The 20,547-nt window shown below is 50.6% G+C and overlaps 8 protein-coding genes across 8 annotated transcripts; 7 read left to right on the top strand and 1 right to left on the bottom strand.

Moving 5' to 3' along the window:
- Positions 1 to 241: 241 nt before the first annotated feature.
- TbgDal_III870 (hypothetical protein, conserved) lies at positions 242 to 1,414 on the top strand (the record flags this gene model as incomplete). The annotated part of the gene is made up of 1 exon (XM_011773739.1): positions 242 to 1,414. One exon carries the CDS (start codon positions 242 to 244, stop codon positions 1,412 to 1,414), a length of 1,173 nt encoding a protein of 390 aa, XP_011772041.1.
- A 537-nt stretch (positions 1,415 to 1,951) lies between these two features.
- On the top strand, positions 1,952 to 2,794 carry TbgDal_III880 (hypothetical protein, conserved; the record flags this gene model as incomplete). Its single annotated transcript, XM_011773740.1, has 1 exon — positions 1,952 to 2,794. The coding sequence occupies one exon, from the start codon at positions 1,952 to 1,954 to the stop codon at positions 2,792 to 2,794; it is 843 nt and encodes a 280-aa protein (XP_011772042.1).
- Positions 2,795 to 3,348: 554 nt separating this feature from the next.
- On the top strand, positions 3,349 to 4,092 carry TbgDal_III890 (hypothetical protein, conserved; the record flags this gene model as incomplete). The annotated part of the gene is made up of 1 exon (XM_011773741.1): positions 3,349 to 4,092. The coding sequence occupies one exon, from the start codon at positions 3,349 to 3,351 to the stop codon at positions 4,090 to 4,092; it is 744 nt and encodes a 247-aa protein (XP_011772043.1).
- Positions 4,093 to 4,387: 295 nt separating this feature from the next.
- On the top strand, positions 4,388 to 5,581 carry TbgDal_III900 (hypothetical protein, conserved; the record flags this gene model as incomplete). Its single annotated transcript, XM_011773742.1, has 1 exon — positions 4,388 to 5,581. One exon carries the CDS (start codon positions 4,388 to 4,390, stop codon positions 5,579 to 5,581), a length of 1,194 nt encoding a protein of 397 aa, XP_011772044.1.
- Positions 5,582 to 6,583: 1,002 nt separating this feature from the next.
- TbgDal_III910 (hypothetical protein, conserved) lies at positions 6,584 to 9,094 on the top strand (the record flags this gene model as incomplete). Its single annotated transcript, XM_011773743.1, has 1 exon — positions 6,584 to 9,094. The coding sequence occupies one exon, from the start codon at positions 6,584 to 6,586 to the stop codon at positions 9,092 to 9,094; it is 2,511 nt and encodes an 836-aa protein (XP_011772045.1).
- Positions 9,095 to 10,013: 919 nt separating this feature from the next.
- TbgDal_III920 (hypothetical protein, conserved) lies at positions 10,014 to 17,000 on the top strand (the record flags this gene model as incomplete). Its single annotated transcript, XM_011773744.1, has 1 exon — positions 10,014 to 17,000. One exon carries the CDS (start codon positions 10,014 to 10,016, stop codon positions 16,998 to 17,000), a length of 6,987 nt encoding a protein of 2,328 aa, XP_011772046.1.
- Positions 17,001 to 17,324: 324 nt separating this feature from the next.
- Positions 17,325 to 20,096, top strand: TbgDal_III930 (hypothetical protein, conserved; the record flags this gene model as incomplete). The annotated part of the gene is made up of 1 exon (XM_011773745.1): positions 17,325 to 20,096. The coding sequence occupies one exon, from the start codon at positions 17,325 to 17,327 to the stop codon at positions 20,094 to 20,096; it is 2,772 nt and encodes a 923-aa protein (XP_011772047.1).
- A 39-nt stretch (positions 20,097 to 20,135) lies between these two features.
- On the bottom strand, positions 20,136 to 20,456 carry TbgDal_III940 (hypothetical protein, unlikely; the record flags this gene model as incomplete). Its single annotated transcript, XM_011773746.1, has 1 exon — positions 20,136 to 20,456. The coding sequence occupies one exon, from the start codon at positions 20,454 to 20,456 to the stop codon at positions 20,136 to 20,138; it is 321 nt and encodes a 106-aa protein (XP_011772048.1).
- Between the last annotated feature and the right edge of the window lie 91 nt (positions 20,457 to 20,547).

Here is a 20,547-nt window from a genome sequence, read left to right on the forward strand (position 1 = left end):
CAAAACCAATTCACTAAAAATGGACATGATTTACGTACATGAAGCAGAGGGGACACAACATAGGCTACTGTAAGGTGAAGCAATTTTCCTGGGTGTGCGTGTGTGGCAGCTTCGGACCCTTCCTTGCTTGCCTTGACCCAGGAGTTTTTCCTTTCCTTTTTCTGTTCGCCTTTTCGGCTGTGGGCCTCCCTTCCCTCCCTTTACATTTTTTTGTTGTTTCTGCTTTACCGTCTCGTAGGCAATGTCTGGTGAGGCCGATTCTACTCCGGGCATTATTGCTCCTGGTCCGGAATTGAGGGCAAAAATTGAGCGGAGTGCCGCCAGTCTCGCGAAGCGGGACAAACGCAAGGCGGATGAGATGATGGCAAAGGTCCTTGCCAGTCAAAGACGTGAGGAATTCCTTTACTTTGAAATGACACACGTGTTTTACCCCTTCTTTTTGCAGAAACTCAACGAGTATCGGGCCCATCCGGAGTTGATTCCAACCGACAAGGACGGAGCGGCCAAGGGGACAGGAGCCCCTGGTACGGAGGGCGCAGTTACCTCTACGACGACTGTCAAGGCTGGCGGTATTGTTCGGCGGGAGGGCGGTACGAGACGCAGTGAGGTGTTGCAACAAGCCGAAGTGGAGGCGCAGCGGTATCTCGAGGATCCGTTCCCCAGTAAATACTCCCTCGATCTTCTTCATGGCACTGTGGACATTCCAACGACTACGTTTAACTACATGACTTGTACAGCACAGTATGTGGCGAAATACGGCGATCGATTTTTACAAGACTTAACAGCCCGACACCGCAACAACGCGGCGTTTAGGTTCCTGAATAGTGAGGATGTGCGACACGAGGTCCTTCTCAAACTCATTGAGTCCTACCGACGCATTTTGCACTTTGATTCAGATGAGGTTGAGGACCGATTGGAACGTTACCATTCTGTTCGCTATATAATAGACACGGTGTGCAAAGAAAAGGTAAAGTATGCGCGGGCCGCCATCGCCCGACAGAAAGCCGCATTACTGACGGATGAGGAATTGCGGGAGAAGCTTGAGTGGAATGTGTTTACTGTTGTGCAAAACTTTTCAGCGAGCGACCTAGGCCTTGATGCACCGATGCCTGAGGCAGTGGCAGCTCGCCGGCGCGCACGCTTTGAGGCCCCCAATAATGTAGGGGATCTTCCCGTGTCCGGTGGTGGTGATTCAACAAAGGATGAGCATTTTGGGGCACCTGCAAACGGAACGTTTGTTGGCGAGCAGGACGCATCTAGGGAACCAAAACCCCCCGAGGGGATGATGGCACCCCCTACCTTCAGTCCCACGTTCATAAGCAGCAGCCTCATTCAGCCTGCTGATCAACCTGTCGCGACCAGCAACTGTAGGAAGAGGACACATGATGATGTGGACGGAAATAACTCTGCGTGACGAGTGTGTTGTTGGTGAAAAGGCGAGGCAATTCAAGGAATAGTGGTCGAATTTCCCCGCTGTGATGTGGAATGTTGGAGAGATGTTAACTGTGCTTTGCCTCCGTCAAGAAGGGAGAGTTAAGGGGAGGGATGGTATGTGGAGGTGTGGAGGGGATAGAGCGAAGTAAGTGGATCGGTAGATCGTCGGAGCAGAAGGCAGCGGGACCACCAACCGACTGAAGATACGTGTGTGAAACTGCGGCACGTCGCTTGGAAGTGATCGCCACTTGTTGCGTTAATCAGTGTCGTGAGACGATCCACCTCTTTACAATATTGTATTGTGCTTTTGGAGGATAACTGAGGCATTTGTGCGTGTGAAGCGCGAAGTGGTCCCCTGAAACGTTGCGTTTCCGCCTCCGTCGCCTTTTCTCCGCTTTGGTGAGTTTACGTTTTTATCCTTTTCGCATACATATATCCGTCTTTTTTTTTTTTTTGCTATTCATTCTGATTTGCGTTTGGCGCGCTTGATTTGTTGTTAATGATCATGTAGCTAACGATGGGGAAATACGCTGTTGTCGTTATTGGGCCAGCGGGGAGTGGAAAGAGTACGTTATGTTGTACCATAGCCGAGCACTATGCAACAAAGGGTCGCAGCACGCACATCTGCAACTTTGACCCGGCGGCGGAGGAACTGCGCTATAGTCCGTCTATTGACGTGCGTGACCTCATCTCGCTTGAAGATGCAATGGAGGGTAAAGGCCTTGGCCCGAACGGGGGGCTGGTATTTTGTATGGAGTATTTGTTGAGCGCCGGGGAGCAGTGGATTTGTGAGCAGCTGGGGGATCACGCTGAGGACTTTATTATTATTGACATGCCTGGGCAGGTGGAGGTCCTTTCACACGTTCCTGCGGTCCCAAACTTTGTGCGGCTTTTGCAGCGGGTCGGCTACAATGTAGTTGTGCTTTTTTTACTGGACGCATTAGCAGCGACAGTGGACGCGGGGAAGTTCGTGTCAGGTTGTACCTTTGCCCTCTCTAGCATGGTTTGTTTTGACTGCCCATTCATGACAGTCTTAACAAAATGTGATTTGCTCCCACCAGATGTGAAAGAAGGGGATCTGGAGCACTACTGCTACTGCAACTTTGACCACGTAAACTTGAAGCCTTTACAGGGACGGTGGCAAGAGATGGTCCGCACGATGGCCTCTGTTATACATGATTTTAATTTAGTTTCTTTTCGGCCAATGGATATTACTGACACCGCGTACGTATCGAACATTTGTCAGCAGATGGATGAGGTACTGCAGGTAGTGGATGAGGCTGAGGTAAACGACAGAGACCTTCCAGGTCCTCCGGGTGAAGGTGATGGAGACACTCCCGGTGAGGATGTGATGTGGTAACTTAAAAAAAATCTAGCAAAAGGTTGGTCGGATGTTGTGTAGCGGTGCCTCCTCGTTCCTTTTTGCATTATTTTTCAATGCATCTCCCCTTCCCACATCACTACGATGCTACCCTTCTGCCCGCTACTGCTCGTGTCCCACCCACCAACTTATGCGTATGCACTTAAATATTCCAGGGGAGTTTAATAGGACGATTGTGTGCGTGCATGACGAGGCCCGAAGGAGGGGGGGGGGGGACAAAGGAGAATGAGGAAGTGGAAAAGGGGGTTCTCAGTATCTTTTCTCTCTTTTTTCCCTCTCCTTTATGATGACTTGCTAGCTCGTCTACAAGGGTAGGGATTTCCATGGTCTCTTGAATTCATTCTCTTCATGTAGCAGAAGTTTTAGGTGACCCTGTCAGTGGAAGAAGGAGAGGGTGAAGGGGAAACTGGCTGCGTTGAACTACCGGGTTAGTTGATCTCTTGTGGCATCCCTCGTAGTTGTGTGTGTTTGTTGCAGGTGCCGAACGAAGCGGCAACTATATATTACCTAAGGTAGTATCCGAGAAAGTAAGGATGTTTGCCCCATTCTTTCGTTCATTGAAATCCAATGCAATAGCGCAAAGAGGGTTGTTTGTCGCCAAAACTTCGCTTCGACAATACCGGTGCCGGTTGTTTTGCTCACCTTCTGCTGTGTTGCTGTGCAGTTTCAGTAGAGATATGCCTCTTTCCATTTCACAGTTGCGAACACGACTACGGAGTCAGCTGCAGGACGGGTGCCCACGGATGCAGTCCATCGACACCGAAGGTCAATTAACGCTCACACTTGCGAGAAGCCGTCGACCAGCAGAGCAGGAGGAGGCGCTGGAGCGAGCAGAGTCCCTATGGCGTGAACTAGAGGATTCCGCCTCGCCACTTCCGTTGACGTCCATCACGGGACTGCGTGTGTCACTTTGCACATCCATGCGCCGGTGTGCACTTGTTGCGCGAAAGCAAGAACTGGCGGAGTCATGGACCCGACGTTTTGCCAACCTACGGAACCTACAACCAATGGACTTCACTACTGGGGCTAATGTTGCTGCAGGGCGTGTTCGGGGTTGGCAACACGGACGGCCTGCTGAGGAAACGGATCAAGAGGAGATGAGTGGTGGGGTGGTTGATGATGACGGGGCGGGTGCAGAAGGTGCAGGCAGGAAGTCTGGAAATAAAGAAACTCCACTGCAGAAGTATCGCCAGGAAGTTATGATGGACCACCCCATGATGCAACTGGCGTTTAAGCGAGGAGTACACACCCCTGGGCCGCGTTACACAGGGGATTAACTCATTGTACGTTAGTGGTGTGCTTATGTCCTCTGCCACGGGTTACATTGTGAGGTGTGGATGGATCAAATACATAGTTTGAAAGCATTGTAACTGGTCGCTTTGACCTGCTTCTCCTTTTTTCTTCCGATTAACCGGCAAACCGCGCTTGTGCCCATGGTTTCGGTCATATAATGAACTAAGCGTTGGTTGGGGTATATTGATATCATTCACTTTTATCATTTTTTCCCCCTTGTCATGTTACTTGGATTCGTGTCTACGCTACCATCAAGGGAATAGCAGTGTGAGGAATACAATGTCTACCGATGGCAGTGAAGTCATTGACGATAACAAAACTGTAAGGAGTCTCTTTAACGGACTAGCACAGAGGTACAAGGACACCGTTTTGAAGAGTGAGACGTCCATCGAACAAGATGAGAATTCACGCTCTCTTATTCCACATTTGGAGAAACTATGGTATATGATGGGTGCGATGGGTGTTGTTTCCCCTAACGAACAGTTGGATGATATTTCTACGAACGCGTTGGAATTGTTATGGACTCCTTACATCATTGCAGATCTCTACCAGCGCCTACAGGGACCTATGCCCACTCCAGCACCGGTCACTCCAGGCGAAACAAATGAAGTTGCTGGAGCTGCGGGAATGACACGTGAGGAGGCCCTTTCTCGTTCGCATCACTGGTATGATGTTTTCTTCCGTTGGGCACAGGACTGCGAGTTGGTGGACGAACGGACGCTGGACACATATCGCACGTTTCGTGCGGACAATCGCACACAACGCGTGGAGCTCTCCCGGAAGCGCCGTGAGCTGGAGGTGGTACTACTCCAATATGAGGATAAGGTAGAGTACTTACAAGCAAAAAGAAAACGTATGAAGGAGCTGATGGCGGAAGACGGTGACGAAATATCTGAAAGTAACGGGGATGAGGAGGAAGCACTCCGGGGTCGCGCTCTCGCACGGTTGCGTTGGTCTGTTTACGAGGCTTGCCATCACCTGCAGTTGTCAGCGCGCGAGTTGGAAATGCTCACGGCATTGTCACCAGAGAGGCGGAAAGAAATAGCAAACAACCACCAGCGTACGTTGGATGCTGTGCGTCGGGGAGAGTTATCACTTGGTCGGCACACGTACACTATCCTACCAGGTGGTCTCGTCGCACCGGGAGGACCGTTTCCTGTGGACCGCATTAACAGTACCGTTATGAGCGCGATAGCAAGCCAGGAGAGTTTCCGTCAGAAAGTCGTGGAAGAGTTGATGATAAACAGGAATAATCCAACTATGACGTTGGCAGAGTTCGCCGACGCGGAGATGGCAGATGTGCAGCGTCGCATGGAGGCAAACGCAGATGCACAGCGGGTCCAACAAGAAGAGGATGAGTTACTTGGGCCTGAAGGAGTTGAGGAGCGTCAACGGAAGCGGGACTCGGCTCTAGCTGATTGGAAGGATGATCACCCCCCAATTGGGCAAACTGCAAGAGGAAACTACGCATGAGCCGGCAATTACTCTGGCTTGCATAACAGACGCTTCCTAAGGGACCGAGCGGCGCCTACAATTATGTGTAGCGACGACCTGCCCAAGTGATTGTTGGGCAATCACTGTTTTCGTAGCCGTTTTTTTTCCGTGAAGGTAAAACGTGCTTCAAAAAGTACTAGTTTTAGATGCATCACTGGTCTTTTGAAACTGCCGCTTGTCGCTACGTGGCCAGTGTCACTCCTTTTATTGCATGGTCTGCAGGGTGTTTTTGACGGTTACATACACGCTCCGGAAGGACCACATGTTATGCTGGCGTGCTTCCCCTATCGAATCTTGGAGGTGAGGGGCTCTCGCGTCATTCTGTACAGCTTTTTCGCCCGTTGAGGGTCCATTCGTTTACCAACTCCCACGCAATTGTACGTCGCTATATATTATGGAAGTTCTTCGATGTTGTGGCGTGGCGTGTTGTGTTATCCTTCCCCGCAGGTATGTTGTTAGTGGTGAACCCAACCCTTTGTAGCTAACCGCACGACACGTTAGAGGCCTCAACCCTTCGCATATCGCTTAATGGTGTTTTTTCTCTCTAATATTTTTTCCTTTCTTGACATGAACTGTTGCGGTTAGTTGGATCCGTGTGTATTACCTTGCTCTCTTTTTTTTGTTGAGTTGTATGAATGTGGTTGCGTGGGCCGTACCTTTGGGGTCTCTGCGTTAACTTTCCAACGGATTTTCTGCACGAATAAACCTTTCTTTCCTTTTCCTCTTATATTATCTCTTTTCCCACCGCTGACGTCTGTATCAAGTGTGGGCACACTTCGGTGGAGCCTAACAGGTAATTTTTAGTCCGTGGCACTGGGTCACCACCTGTGCCCAGCTCCTCGGGCTCGTGTTGAGGGGTGGCGGTTGCTTCGTCATACCAGTGCGTTAAAAAGGGCGCTTTTGTGCAGCAGGTTCAAAAACTATAGTAGCAACTAATTGCCGATAATTTGTGCTGGAGTAAAAGTCGCTCTCGGTTTGTCAATGCCGGGCTACCCCACGGGATTGTTACTGGGCAGTCGAATGTCTTCGCGGCCTCGTGTATCATGGCTTTCGCCCGCGCTCGCTTCCCACCAACAACTTGATGCAGGGATCGCTGCACGACACCAGGTGGACCGTAAAAGTATTAAAAAGTCCAAACGCCCCTTCGAAAACTATTTTCGGTCGGAATACCGCTGCTCTCCATCACCCAGTAGGTTCACTCTGCGCCCAGGTGGCCGGGTTTCATCGTACGACGCAGTGAAACTCATGACTGATCCTAGGCGCAACTGGTCACCCTTTTGGGGCCGCGTTGTGGGTAACGTGCGGACACAAAAGAAGCGACAGGATGTGTTGCAACCTGCACCTCAGCAGTTCGGCGAGGACAGCCTTGACCAAACAATACAACGTTTCCTAGAGCTTCGCTTTCAATGGGATCGTGGGGATGACATCCTTGCTCCGAGTTTGGTTCCGCCTAGTTTGTATAGTTTGACTGAGCACTGTCTTCCGTACGCGTGTGATGAGCAACAACAGCAGCAGACGGTTAGCGACTGCGTAGAGTTAGACGGGGGTGGCGCACACTCATCTGCATTCCGTGCGCGGGGAAGGCGGAAGTGCTTGTTAGTACCCAGAGGAAATTTAGGTTCAAGTGGTGTTGAAACTATCCCTTCTATTGTTCTCGATGCAGCAAGAGGTCCTCTTGTGTCATCGCCGACGGAACTTTCGTTGAACCTGCGTTGGAAGGCAACGAACCGTGAGGCCACCAGTGTAAGTGAGGTATTGCGTTTGCAGCAGTGTGTAGGGCATGTGCCTGTCATGGGTATGACGGCACGATCATTGCTACTTTTGCTGAAAGCTCATGCCACCGCTGAGGTCGAGAATCCCCCACTGGCCGTTGCTCTCGCTATAGCAGCTGCGGAACACTACCACGAATACACCCCTACTGAGTGTTTGGAGCTTCTGCGGTGCCTACGTAGGGTTGCCTTTGTGAAGGGGTTGACGCAGCTGTCGCACTCACAGGTTAATGTTGTTTCTTTGTACCGTGACTCGAGACACTCCCAGATGTTTTTCGCAGGGTATATAGGAGACGCAGCCCCTTTTTTGGTAGAACGTGTATGGTCTCGCCTTCCCGAGCATGCTCAACGGCTCTGTCGGCGACGACTCTTCCTCGACTTTATAGATCTACTAGCACTAGCGGTAGAAATGAATGGCTGGAGGTTCCCGTGTAATTTACCGAACCCCGCCAGCTCCGCAACTTATGCATCCAAGTATCTCTTCTTGCGCTATACACTGCAGTTGGATGAAGCCATGATGACAGAGTATGTGAGGTGCGTTGCAGACGCAACATTTTCCGCACCGCAGACCGAACTATATACAAATGTTGGCGGACAACAGCAAAACTCGAGGCAACTGATTGCCAGTCGCTGTGATCCAGATGACAGCGAAACCTTATTCACTCCACTTATTACATGGCTGTGTGTGTCTTTTTTGGCTCGTGTTACTGCAGAGGCCGTCGGGGATGTACTGCGGCACACTGAGATATCTCTCAAGCAACACATGAAACTTGCCAAAGATTATCAATCGGCGGCAGCGCGCGGGAAGTCGAAACTACAGCGACTAAAGGCTGAGAGGGACCTGCAGCAGTTCCTTGACAGCATTGCGCTCGTGAGGCCACGACATCATGTATACCAGTGCATTGGGCGTCGACACCCGAGGAAGATGCGCCTCCGTGTCATTCCGCTTGAAGCCTTTCCTGCAATATCGCGACACACAGGGCTTCCCTTTGGATCGGCGTCGCGACACGCGCACCTGTCCGCAGAGAGGCGGTGTGGAAGTTTTGAACATGACGATTGGACGTTCGAAGCTGTTGTAGCTCGTTCAGCTCTCGCACGGAAGCACATCGAGCGCGCTAAGGATGCGCTGGACTGGGCCGCAATGATGCTGACAAATTGTGCAGTAATTGCCAGACACATTCCGACCCCGGCCAAACGGCTTGAAGCTTGTGGTCCCAAGCATACGTTTGTATTCCCTGCCGCATCTCATCTACCGTCAAGCATTGATGCAGCAAGTAATCGTCTCGCTTGGTGCGAGGCGCTGGTGCGGTCCCGTGTGCAAGAGGACATAGACTCGCTTTTCCTCCACATACCCTGGTGCGAACTGGAGGAGCAGCTGCAGCCATTTTTAGATTCCGAGGGGAAAGCTAACGGTATTGAAAGTAGGGAAGGAACCCAACGTGCTGGTAAGGTCACAACAGCAGGGGATGATGGGACCAGCTTGTTGGATGCATATTTTCCTTTTGACTTTCTGGACAATTCCGGCGGGGCTGACTGCGGCGGGACTGGTGACTGCAGGCAGGTGCCGCGCATCGAATATGATGACGCAGAGCACACAAAGCACCCGAAGACGGCGCAGCAAGATCAGAATTCTCTAGAGGCGCTCCAGGTTAGTATCGAAAAGTTTCAAGTTACCGTGGCGGAGTTGATCCGCGCACAGGAGGATTACTTTCTGATTCTTTAACTTGGTCGTGTGTGCGATTAGAATGCTGAAGAAGGTAGAGATTGATTGAATTTTACAGGAGGTTGTGGCCGCACAGGGGATATTACGGCGGAGCGGAGCGCGGTGCTCGATTCTCATTCGTTTCTAGTATACTGTTCCACTGCAGCAGTGAGATTTGACCATGCCTCTGTCCGTCCTTCCGCGTGACTCACTTTTCTGTGTGCGTCTCGTCCCAGTGAGTTCGTTCCTTCTGTGCTCCACATGTGTATGCACACACCTGTGACTGACATTGGATGCTCAGAGAAGTGCTCGTAGATGTTGAGGGGTTGCAAGTTTTCTCCTTCCCAACGACTGGAAACCATGAATCGCCCCCAAATCGTTCGGTGCAGGTTGTGCCTACTTTCATAGACTGACCAAATATTTCACATTTCTGATCTCGCACCGTTTATTCAATGTGCTTATAAATATATACGTGCATTCACAAAGTTATCCGTTGCCAAGTGTTGTCTGACTCTGATGGCGCCTTTGTGACTCCTTCACCCGTAAGCATTGCCATTAGCGGCTACTGGGGGACTGCTTAGAGTTCATACCGGTTCTATACGGCTGACATATATATGTGTGTACCCATTCATACTTCTTGTTTAACGTCCGCCCATACCTTTTCTTTATACTGCCGTGTGGTAAATGGTTGGGGGAGTGGATGGCCACCACACACCTTGAAGTGTGTAGTCTTTAACATGTTTTTTTCCTCCTTGATTCCTTTTAAACTCTTAGAACCGCTGTAGAAAAGTTGGCCACGCGGTGGGAAATAGGCGGGGAACTTAACAAGTAGGGAAAATAGACTTGTTAAACAGTTCCTTATTATTGGAAACTGAAGGGCAGTATCATCATCACCACTTAAAGAAAGCAGAACCGTAGGACGAAAGGTAAGTGTGTGGAAATGGACCAACCGGAGCGTCTTGTGGAATCACTTGTAGATTCTTCATGGGTGGTTTGTGGGACTGAGTTATTTGCTGATGAACTTAAGGACTTGGAACATTTAGAAGAGATGGATGAGAAGCTAGCATCACAACAGCAGCAACAACAACATCGGAGCGAAGTCGTCGATGGTTGCGATGTCTTGCGGGAGAGTTATGATGGGAGCGCGTGGAGTCAGGAACGAAGGACCACTAGCAAGCCAAGGAAATCTCCAACGTTCTCAAAACAAAAGTTGCCAGACCGCCCGAGTTCGCGGGCGTCCACTGGTGGACAAGCTAAGGAGCCTTCCAGTATATGTTCAACAGCTGCTTCCGTTCACGTGAAGACAGAAAAAGTAGTAAATGTTGCGGAGAATCGAGGGCAGGATCTATATAAGCAGATGCTACAGGCGCTAAAACAGCAGATACGACAGGTACGCGAAGAGGCAGATCTTCGTCGTTCAGCCACGCGTCGGCAATTGCGTTTTTTTAGTGCACGCAACGTTGATGAATACTTACCCAGTGAAATCCTTCGGGGGGCCCCGGAAAAGCATTACCAGTGGAGGAGTGAAGTTTCTGGTTTAGATTATGTTACTGAAGATGTATGGAGGAGGACACCGCACCAAGATGATGCAGCATCGTCTCCGTCCCCTAGTGTTACTGATAGTCGATCAGCGCTTACCATACTGCAGACGCCTTATGGGAGTGGCACAAGCTACCCTGCAATTTGTGATTTCACCATCGATCCCATAAACTTCATGGCGGAAATTAATGTAGCACTGGAGAAGAATCATGGAGTTCGTATCGTCACTAAGGAGTCACAGCCGCCCGCAGAAGAACCAGATCCATCTATGTTGCTCTCCAATCAGTTATGTGAGATGTTAGAACACCAGCCGGGGCCCATGATGGACTTGAAGGAACCAACGTGGTTCAACACTGTGCTGCCTCCAATAGCATCAAAAATGGAGGAGAAATGGGTTGTCGACAATAGTGAAGGCCAAATGCCATGGAGTGGCGTTGGGCCGACGAAAAAGGTGAAGGGTGGTGGTGTGGAGAGACTACAACTAGCATTTCCCCCACTCCCAGCCCGTGCTGGTCAAGATAGCAGGGTAGCTTCTGGTGGGACAGCGACCAAGAGAGCGGCTGTGGGGAGTACCACTGATGGTTGCAACTCAAGCAAATACACGGGAGCTGGGCGCAGCGCAATCGGTGATATGGATAAACTTGTACGATGCTCTGCCACAGACGACACTGTGCGGCTGCGAGCGAAGGCGGGGACGAAGACAACTAGGACGGTGCGCTTCACTAACCACTGTACGAGGCACCTCGCCATGCGATTACAACCGGCCACGCATCCGTGGTTAAAATATTCCATTGTGAAGGCGTCCGCGGGGAAGCCGCTGGCGGCGTCGTCAGGTCTGTGTACAGCATTGGACAAGCCAGTTACCTTCTTTGAGTATATTGACGTGGTGATAACGTTTGAACCCCAAACGGTTAGGGAGCCTTCGATAGCAGAGGTTTTACGGATTGGGTATTGCGTAGAGCTAAATATCCGAAGTGGCGAGGGGGCACAGTGGCATTTTCTCGAAGTGACTGTTCTATGCGATACACAACAACCTGAATTTCGCCTCGTTCCGTTGGAAAAGGTTGCAGATCGGCGCAAGGAGGCTGCGGACACATCCGCAGAAGATTCGTCAAGAACAACACGTGTGAACTCGAGGGCCTCCAAAAAGGATTACATCACGACGTGTGAGTTTCCATGTACTTTTGTGTTCCATTCCTTCACCAAACACTTCCAGCTGGAAAACATTGGGTCTGATGCCATCATTTCGTTAGGTACCAGTTCCTCTTGCTTCAAGATTACTTCACCCTTAGAGGAGGACATCGAAATACCCGGTGGTAGCACCGTGGAGATCGCTGTTTGCTTTTGCCCATTGAGCGAGGCTCACTATGACGCAGAGCAATTGTTTGTTACTGTGAGGGACGAAAGAAACGGTCCTGTCTTGGCCAAACACACGTTTAACCTTCGGGGGGAAAGTGCCCTTCCCCACATTGACCTCTTGCGAATAGGACCCATGGAACTGAGTCCATTCGAAGGGGACGAGTGCAGTAGTGTGCCGCAGTATTTCCTCCCTGAAACCACATTGGGGGAGGAGGTAGTTGAGGAGGTGGTTGTACGCAACAATTGCCCAATTGCAGTAGAGTACTTTTGGCAGGTTGCCACTGTTGGTGGTGGACCCTCTGGAGCGCAACTGCGAATAACGCCGTGCCGTGGCGAGTTTCTTCCAAAACAAGACACTAGATTCACGGTGACTCTAAAACCTTCCGTGGTGGAGCCGTTCGCTGCTGTTCTCAACCTCTTCCTTGAGGGTCTTCCTAGGATTCCCATAGAGGGTGAACTAGGGAGGACTGTGGACAGCTGTGGCCCCCCGTTGCTTCCCCCACAAAATGACTCACGCATAGCGGAATTAGATGCAACAAAGGGGGTGTTGAGGCTCTTATCTCGCTCTAGGATGGTTCCTGCTTTACCAGAGCCCGAACAATTGCGCCGACTCATGGACCCGTGTGGTGCGCTAAAGAACATTATGAAACCGCAATCGAGCGAGTGTAGTGGCGTCTTTGCGAGCGGATTCTACCTTTTTGCCGATCCTAGTCCTCCGCGTCTCATGCTTATTCCCGATCGTTTTGATGAGGGGTTGGAATGCCTCATTAACGGTGAGAACGCACGTCGCGTGGTGTTGCGAAACACTTCCCACCGGCTACTGCACTTCATCTTTGACCCGACGCCACAGGAATGCCCAGTGGGTGTGTGTTTTCCAGCCACATATGACCCAGAAACTGTGGATGTGAGGTTTGAGCCGCGGGCAGGACGTGTGCCCCCACAAGGTTCTGTTCCTATCACATTCTTCTATACATTGAAGGAGATTGGACATCACAGTATGTCGGTAAACTGTTACATCCCGGAGCTGTTTGAGCTGGGAGTGGAGTCTTCTGAGGGGTCACCTCCAATAAATCTTGTAACAGAGGTCCCGTGCACTCATGCTCTCCACCTCAGCGTGACGGGTGTTGGACCGACGCTGATTGCCAGTACTCACTTGTTGGATTTTGGACTCATTGAGCAAGGGCGGGAGTCTGAAGCGTCTTTTACTGTGACAAACGACAACCCTATTCCTGTTTCCTTTGAGCTACAGGATCCAAAGAAATGCGAGCCTCCGCGCTTCGTTTTTCTCCCGCAATCGTTCCGTCTCGGTGTCGGTGAGTCAGTGGAGATTACTGTGTACCGCCAAGCTGTGGATATCACCGAGCCACAGACATTCTTTGAGTTAGTGGTGCCAAATGGTGGATCAATAGCAATCGAAACGCGAGCGGACATTCAGTTGCAAACATTGGTGTTACGCGAAACCGTCGTCAATTACGGTGTGGTGCCCAATGGATCTTGGACGACGCAGTCGTTTGTTGTGTCGAATCCGTTTGCCTCTGACATACCGTATACTGTCCAAGCCGTGGACGTGCCGCCGAATATTATGGTTCAGGTGCCACCCTCTGGTGTGGTGCGTGCAGGCTGTGTAGATGTCCAAATACCAATTCGCTGCGCATTTAGTGTCGTTGCAGCTGGAGGTAGGAAAAGGGCTGTCGTCAGTTTTAAGAATATGCGTACTACGCAGGAAATACTAGTAGAGCTTTGCTGCGAAAAGATCAGTGAACTTACGGTGGCGATCGATCTTATTCCCGTCCCGAAGGTATCGGAAGGCACTTGCTGCATGGCGTACACTCCCCCAATCCTGCCGTCGAATTTACCTGAAGCGCCAGAAATGGAGATATCTTCGTACATTGAGTCGGTTCTGCGTAACCTTATAGAGCTTGAGGTTCTGAAGTGTTGCGTTCCTCGCAAGAGCAGGAAAGAGAGTTTTAGTGCCGCCGTTGATGATACTGTCACAAACTCTGTTTCTGCCTTGGACGCCATGGCAAGCGCGTCCGGAGCTGGAGGGACCGGGGAATTGGTTTTACGACCGTACTGTCCACCTGTGCATCTCCGTGCTTTACTACCTCATGGAGAGCCTGTATGGTCGGAGTTGGTAGTTTTGCGTATAACCAATTTGACTGGCTGCCATAGTACGTACGGTGTCAACTGCACGCAGTATGGCTTCAACCAGACTCTAGTCGATATGCGTCGAAGTCCCACAGTGGGCCGTGCAACCTCGAAGTCTATGACAATGACGGCTTCTAGCATAGCGGCCACGTCAAAAAATCGCGGTAGGAGCAGGGACGGTACCACTAGCAGGAGACGTGACTCCCGGCGTACCTTCGTCGGCAGTCCCGACAGTAGGCACCCCTTTTCAGCGGGGTATGCGGATGGTGACGACACAAAAGGCAAAAAAGCCGTCGTGCAACCGACTTTCTGGTGCAAGAACTTGGATGGCTCAGAACAGAGGGAGCGTGAGCGTCGCGCTGCGCTGGTTGGTGCTCAGGAGGCTTTACTTGATGGTCGTGGTTGTGCCACCATCTTTGGTGGACCAACAGCTGGTGCGTTGAATCCTTTTGCCGAGTCAAAACTTCCCTTAACGCTTTCTGCCAACCTTCCCGGACGATACGAGGAGACCCTCAAGGTACACTGTGGTAACATGCCTCCCGTGCACATCCCAGTATCACTGGAGCTTCGTGGGAGACCCGTTCTTTTAGATTCCACTACTGCGGGTTTGTTGGTATCGGACGGCAAGGAGATTCTCTTAATGCCGTCAGTTCTTGCTGGTGTGGGGCGCTCTCAGCGCACGCTGCGGCTCGTCAACCGTCTTCCGCGAGACGTGAATGTGTCATTTAAAATATTTCTGACAAACGTAACATTCTCTGTTTTTGCAGTTGATGACAATGTGGAGGCCAATGCTGTAACGCTTCATCTCGGGCCTGTGACAGAGGAAGATCACCGACGTGAATCTGAAGGAAAGGGTGAGGTGGCCGCCGCACCTGAGAAGTTCTTTCTACCCGCGATGGGTTCGCAGTTGGTGACAATTGAATACGCTCCGGATGCAAACTTTGTGGGAGCCAACTGTTCTGAGCGGAAGTGGCTCGGTGGTGTTATTATCACAGCTGAATATGCTGACACGTCTTTTAACGATGCTTTTATCATTGATGAGTTTTATCGAATACATCCTCAATACCGGCCTATTGACCGTGTCGTTAAGAAATCTGCGCGTGAAGGTGACGCCGCGTGGACGAAAAGCCTTCTGCGACCCGCTGCAGTGTTGAAGGTGCGGCAACCTGTGATCACACGGCCTGGTTTAATAAAAAAGAGCACCATCATCGTACCCGAGCTGGGCGTAGCTAGTTTTTCGAAGCGGAGCGGAGCATCCCGACGCAGATCTCTTCCGATTTGTTCTGATTCATTTTTGGGGGACCACACAGCTTTCAGTGGTGACGACACCACTGACTCCGACGAGGAGGGGGCGGAAGCATCGGCTGTAATACGACAGACGGAAACTGGTCGAGCCCAACGTCATGATGTATTACGTTCCTCGACTTCTCTAGAGGGGGAGCGCATGGAGTTGCTTTCATTCATTGAGAAGCGCCGGCAAGAGATGATGGAACACAGCAGGCGCTACTTTGTTCCCATAGAGTTGGAATTACAGGCCCTATGCGGCGTGGCCCAGCTAACTGTGGAACCATCGGAGAACCTGGTTCGTTTTCCTACCTGCGTCGACGGACAGCGATGTACGCAAACAGTTCTTTTAACGAATAGAAGCTGTGCTGTGATGGCGTTTATGTTGGACATACCTTCCCCTTCATTTAAATTGTTGAAAGCCCGCCTCATATTTTCCGATAAAGACTACAAGCAGCTGGAAGTGGAGGATGAGGAGACTCTCATATGCCGGAAAGCTTTAGAGAGTTTGAAGTGGTGCGGTGTGGAAGAGCGCCAAAAGGCACGACGTGTGGTGTCACTGGGTCAAAGCAAAGAAAATACAAATAAGGGGTGCACCCAAATTGTGTTGGAAAAATACCCTACTCAAAATCAGCGGCCAACGTCTCGTGGAAGTGCGTCCACAACTGGTGTCGTTGTAAACAAGTACCAACTGTTCCCTCATGATTCGTTACAGGTGGTGCTCGAGTATCAAAGCCAATCAAAGGCAGAGAGGGATGCCTTGGCGTGTGAGGGTGCAACAGTCACAGGTGAGCTTAATATTCTTTACCTCCCTGCTGACGTTGCTATCGTGAAGCAGCAGCAAAGTGGTGCAGTTGAGGGTAAGAAGCCATTTCATCCACCACCCGTATTGGAGCTTAAGCAAAGCATTCCCCTTTCCTTGAGCTTTTTGAACCCGTCTGTAACTAGTTCACCCTCATTCCTTTGGTTCTTCCCTGGTCAGCAGATTCATGACGGACGTCAGCAGCCCTCGTACGTTCAGAAACTGCGGTTGATGAGCTTGCACCCCTCACCTCTCTCCTTCAAGCTATCTGTGGGAAGCACGGCCGCTAACATTGGTTTGGTGCCGGCCCGTTGCAATGCGACACCAGCCCTTGGGAATCTCAGCGGTGTTGCCGGTGAGCCACGGAAGGCGATTCGCCAGCTAACCTTGGCAGACGAGACACACAATGTATTCACACGTGAGCGAAAAATACGGGAGATGAAATGTTACATCAAAGATGATAATCCGCCTGCTGTTGGTGGTGTATGTGTGGAGGGCTGTGCCCCCCAAGACGGGAAAGGGGCTACGCGAGAGTTGCAACCTCGTTCAACACCATATGATAGGGAGAAACTGCTGGTAATTGAAGATGCGAGCCGCTTCACAATCACCCCCATGGAAGGCATCATTCCCGCGGCCACAAGGGGTGGCCAGCCTGGAGTTTTTGAAATTTTGGTGGAGTTTAAAGAACACGCTAACATGCGCTTCGAGGCTGCATTTGATGTACTAATTGGAACTCACCATGCAAAGGCTTCAAGTTTCTTTCTCCGTGGTGACAGTCGTGAAACAGAGATTTAGTCTGGACAGTTTGTTTCGGCTGTTTATTGAGCATTGGACTGCTCGGTGCGTGAGAGAAAAGACAAATTTCCCCCTTTAGAGTGCAGGGGTTTGGCCACTCACTTTTCTACTAAGTTGGACTTGATGTATAAGAAACACGCAGAAAATAAAACAAAAAAAGTGAAAACAAGAGAACGCCACATGATTCACCTGTTTTTTGCATTATCAATGGCAGAATAGAAGAGCATGGCGATGCTGATTCCCACTCTATTGTTGTTTGTGCAGGCTTTTTTTTTTTTTTTGCCTGCGGTGGTGTGAGTGTGTACAGAACAGGTAGCATTATATATGTATACCGAATTGTTTGAACTATTATTATACTTTGGGATTGCCACTCTTTTCCCCATTTGTCAATTTAACTTTTCCATTCCCCTTTCTTTCTGTTTCTCCCCCGCTAAAATGTACTTGGTTCAGAAGCACAGGAAAAGAAAAGGATATTGGAGTACAAACCGTGGCCACTGGGCCTCCTCTTTTTTTTTTAACATAGACAGTTTAGCATCAACAGATACATTACTGTGTTACGACCCTTCCCTTTTGCTTTTTTTGTTTTCTCAGAATCATTCTAAAGGTACCCTTTCACTTTTTGTCATCGTTGTTACCACCACTCCTGTTGTCTGCAACGCAGCAGAGAGAGAGAGAATTCGAAGACCAGCGGCTCCGCACAGCGCTTGGGGAGTACCTTTTTTTTTAAAAAAACAACTATTGTTTGTTTTACGAAGTTCGGGGCCTGGGGTTGCCATGAGTTTGCATGTCGGTAACGGTTTGCAGCAAATGGAGAAGAAACAATGTGTCTCCTCGTGCCTGCTGCTGACGTCGCTGCACGTGCGAGGGCCCCTGCCCCTTCCGTCAGCGCGGTCGTTAGTTGCCAGTGTTTGTGTCGGTACTTCTTCCATTACGACAGATGTTTTGCAGCCCGTGATGTCAGATGAAGTGAGTGGTTCTTCCGTGCCTTTGTCTCCGGTGTTTCAGCGCGCTTCGTCGACTCATCAGCGGTTGGCCTCCGCCAGCAGTGTTATTGGGTTGGAACCTCTTCGCATTATGTTTCCTCTCATCGACGACGACGCATGTCACGGTGACGGCGGCTCGGGTTCTGCACAACCGCACAAGTACGAGTTTTGTATAGGATTGCGCGAGGCTGATAGCAATGCGTTATTAGGCGTCGCCATATGTACGCGGTCGGGCGCGTGGTTCCCCTTCAAACCATGTGGGGGATCTGCACGTATAACGTTTAGATACTGTGAGCAGATGGAACGGAAGAATCGAATACTGCGGCACTTACAGGAGGCGCAGTTGTATCCAACTTCTTCTGACACGAAGATGCAGTCCGATGCTTCGTGCAAGCTGGAGGCCTCGTCTTCCTTTCTTGCACCTACCGCCTCCTCTGTTCTCTCAGCAAGTACATCCTTCGTGGACGGTGGCGGTCCGGGGAAGGGTTCCAGGCCCACACACAGTGGCTTGTCGGCCACCGATGCACTTGCCGTTGCGCGGCCGCATTCAGCGTGTTCCTCACCAAACTTTCCGCTGCTTCCTGCAACCGACACAAAAGTCAAACCGGAAAATGAACATTCAAGTCACATTATGTCCGTTCCCAACGTTACAACTGAGGGACCACGCCACCTTGCGAGTTCGAATGTTGCCACCAGTCAAACATGCAAGAAGGAACCGCGCAGAAATTATCATTGTGGATTAAATCCTATCTCTGTAAATGGTTTCTTTACAACATCTGATCCGTGCCCCCCTGGTGGGTTGCGGGAGCGTGAGGGCCAGCCGCGCAGCCTTGTCTTCTCGAACATACATGTGAAGGGCTTCTTTCCACTTTCCCTAACCGGTAGTTGGCGATTGGAGTTCCTAATACCGCACCCCTGCATACCGGTTACGAAGCACACGGTAACTGTGCCAGCTACCTTCGACACGGACGGCAGCAGCGCACTTCGTGACACTCTCACGGTTGACCTTCCGTTATTCCTTAGAGGTGAGGTGCAGACGCGGCTGCGCGCCACGTGGGTCGACAGCAATAATTTGGACGATATAACGGAGGTACCCACGGTGGTGGAGTTTGACCCTATTGTTATCAAAGTAGGAGGAAGTGAGGTGTGTCAGCAGGAAAGGCGTTACCACAAGCTAGTTAGGCACAGTGCGGAGAAGTTCACGCTGTCCGAACTCGGCGTGCAACTGCTAGTGGCATTAAAGTATTTTGCCCCTCATCGGGAGGGACAGAACGGTCGACCCACCAGCGCACATTCAGACGCTCGACTTTGGAGGTCTGCGATGGCTTGGAGGGAGGGAGAAAAGGATGCTGACGCTGTGAAAACTAAGGGTAACGGTCTTGGCAAAGGAGGGGACGGAGCAGATATGGACGTACGTTTGCCTGAACTACAGACAGCTGCAACTCCAGATGGGAAGAACATGAGCAAAAACAGTATATTTACTGAGGAAGCGATGTCCGCAAAGGCCCTTTCGTTTGGTGATAACGCTAGCCAATCGAATGCCCACAGGAGTCCACCTTCCAAGGAGGTGCCTCCTCCACGACGGGCTTCCAAAGAGGAAGTTCGTAACCCAGGAATGGGCCACTTTAGTACGCTGAAACCTGCAACTAATGCACAATTGGTTGCGTCAATGGACGATTTAGTGCCGTGCTACACTGAAGAGCAGCGGAGGGCTGTTTTTGCTCTCTACGACACTAACAACAGAGGCTACATGACACAGGAGCAAATACTTCACTTCTGTCGTGCTCATGTAGCCCTGTTCGATGGACACCAAAACGATGCGAATATTGTGCGGCTACTTCAATCTCTGTTCCCCCGAATGCCCCGGAGGCGTATGAATGCTACAGAGGCCGCTGCAAAAGCCACATCCTCCTATTTACTGCAATCCCGTAAGCCTTGTGCACCGGCGCTGGAACAGCGCTTAAAAAATAGAGGACTACAAACACCAAGTGGGCGTCCGACATCAGGTCAGCACACGGCGGGTGGCTCCCCGCAGGGCGCGTTAGGCTTGCCGAGGAGGTGCATTACGTATGACATATTTGAGGTTATTGCCCTTCGCCTTGCCGGAATGTAGAGAGAGAGAAAAGAGAAGGAAGTAAAAATAAGTCCGTCATCACCGTCTTTCACGGAGCGCGCGAGTGGCGGTCTTTTTTGCGATGGAAACCAAATTACCCAAATCATCATCGATTACGGAGGAGGAGGAGGAGGAGGAAGCAGGAGTAACAAGTGGGAGTGGTATATGAGGGAGCATGTGTGGGAGTTGCGTGTTGACTCCTTCACTTAAAAACAGCTTATTTGGATGCGCGTTAGAGTGCTGCGGTGACCGGTAAGCCGACACTGCGCGGTGGGATCCTTCACACTGCTGTCGGTGGTTTCCTTTGTTTTTCTTTCTTTCTTGTTCGTAGTTGTTAAACTTACCTTTGTTCTTTCCCATCCACTCTTCGCTTCTTTATTTGCTTATTTCTTTTCCCATTACTATTATTATTATTATTATTATTTTCATCATTTTTGTTGTTTTTTCTCTC

This window comes from Trypanosoma brucei, chromosome 3 (genome assembly GCF_000210295.1).
Source record: "Trypanosoma brucei gambiense DAL972 chromosome 3, complete sequence".
Taxonomy (NCBI): Eukaryota; Euglenozoa; class Kinetoplastea; order Trypanosomatida; family Trypanosomatidae; genus Trypanosoma; species Trypanosoma brucei.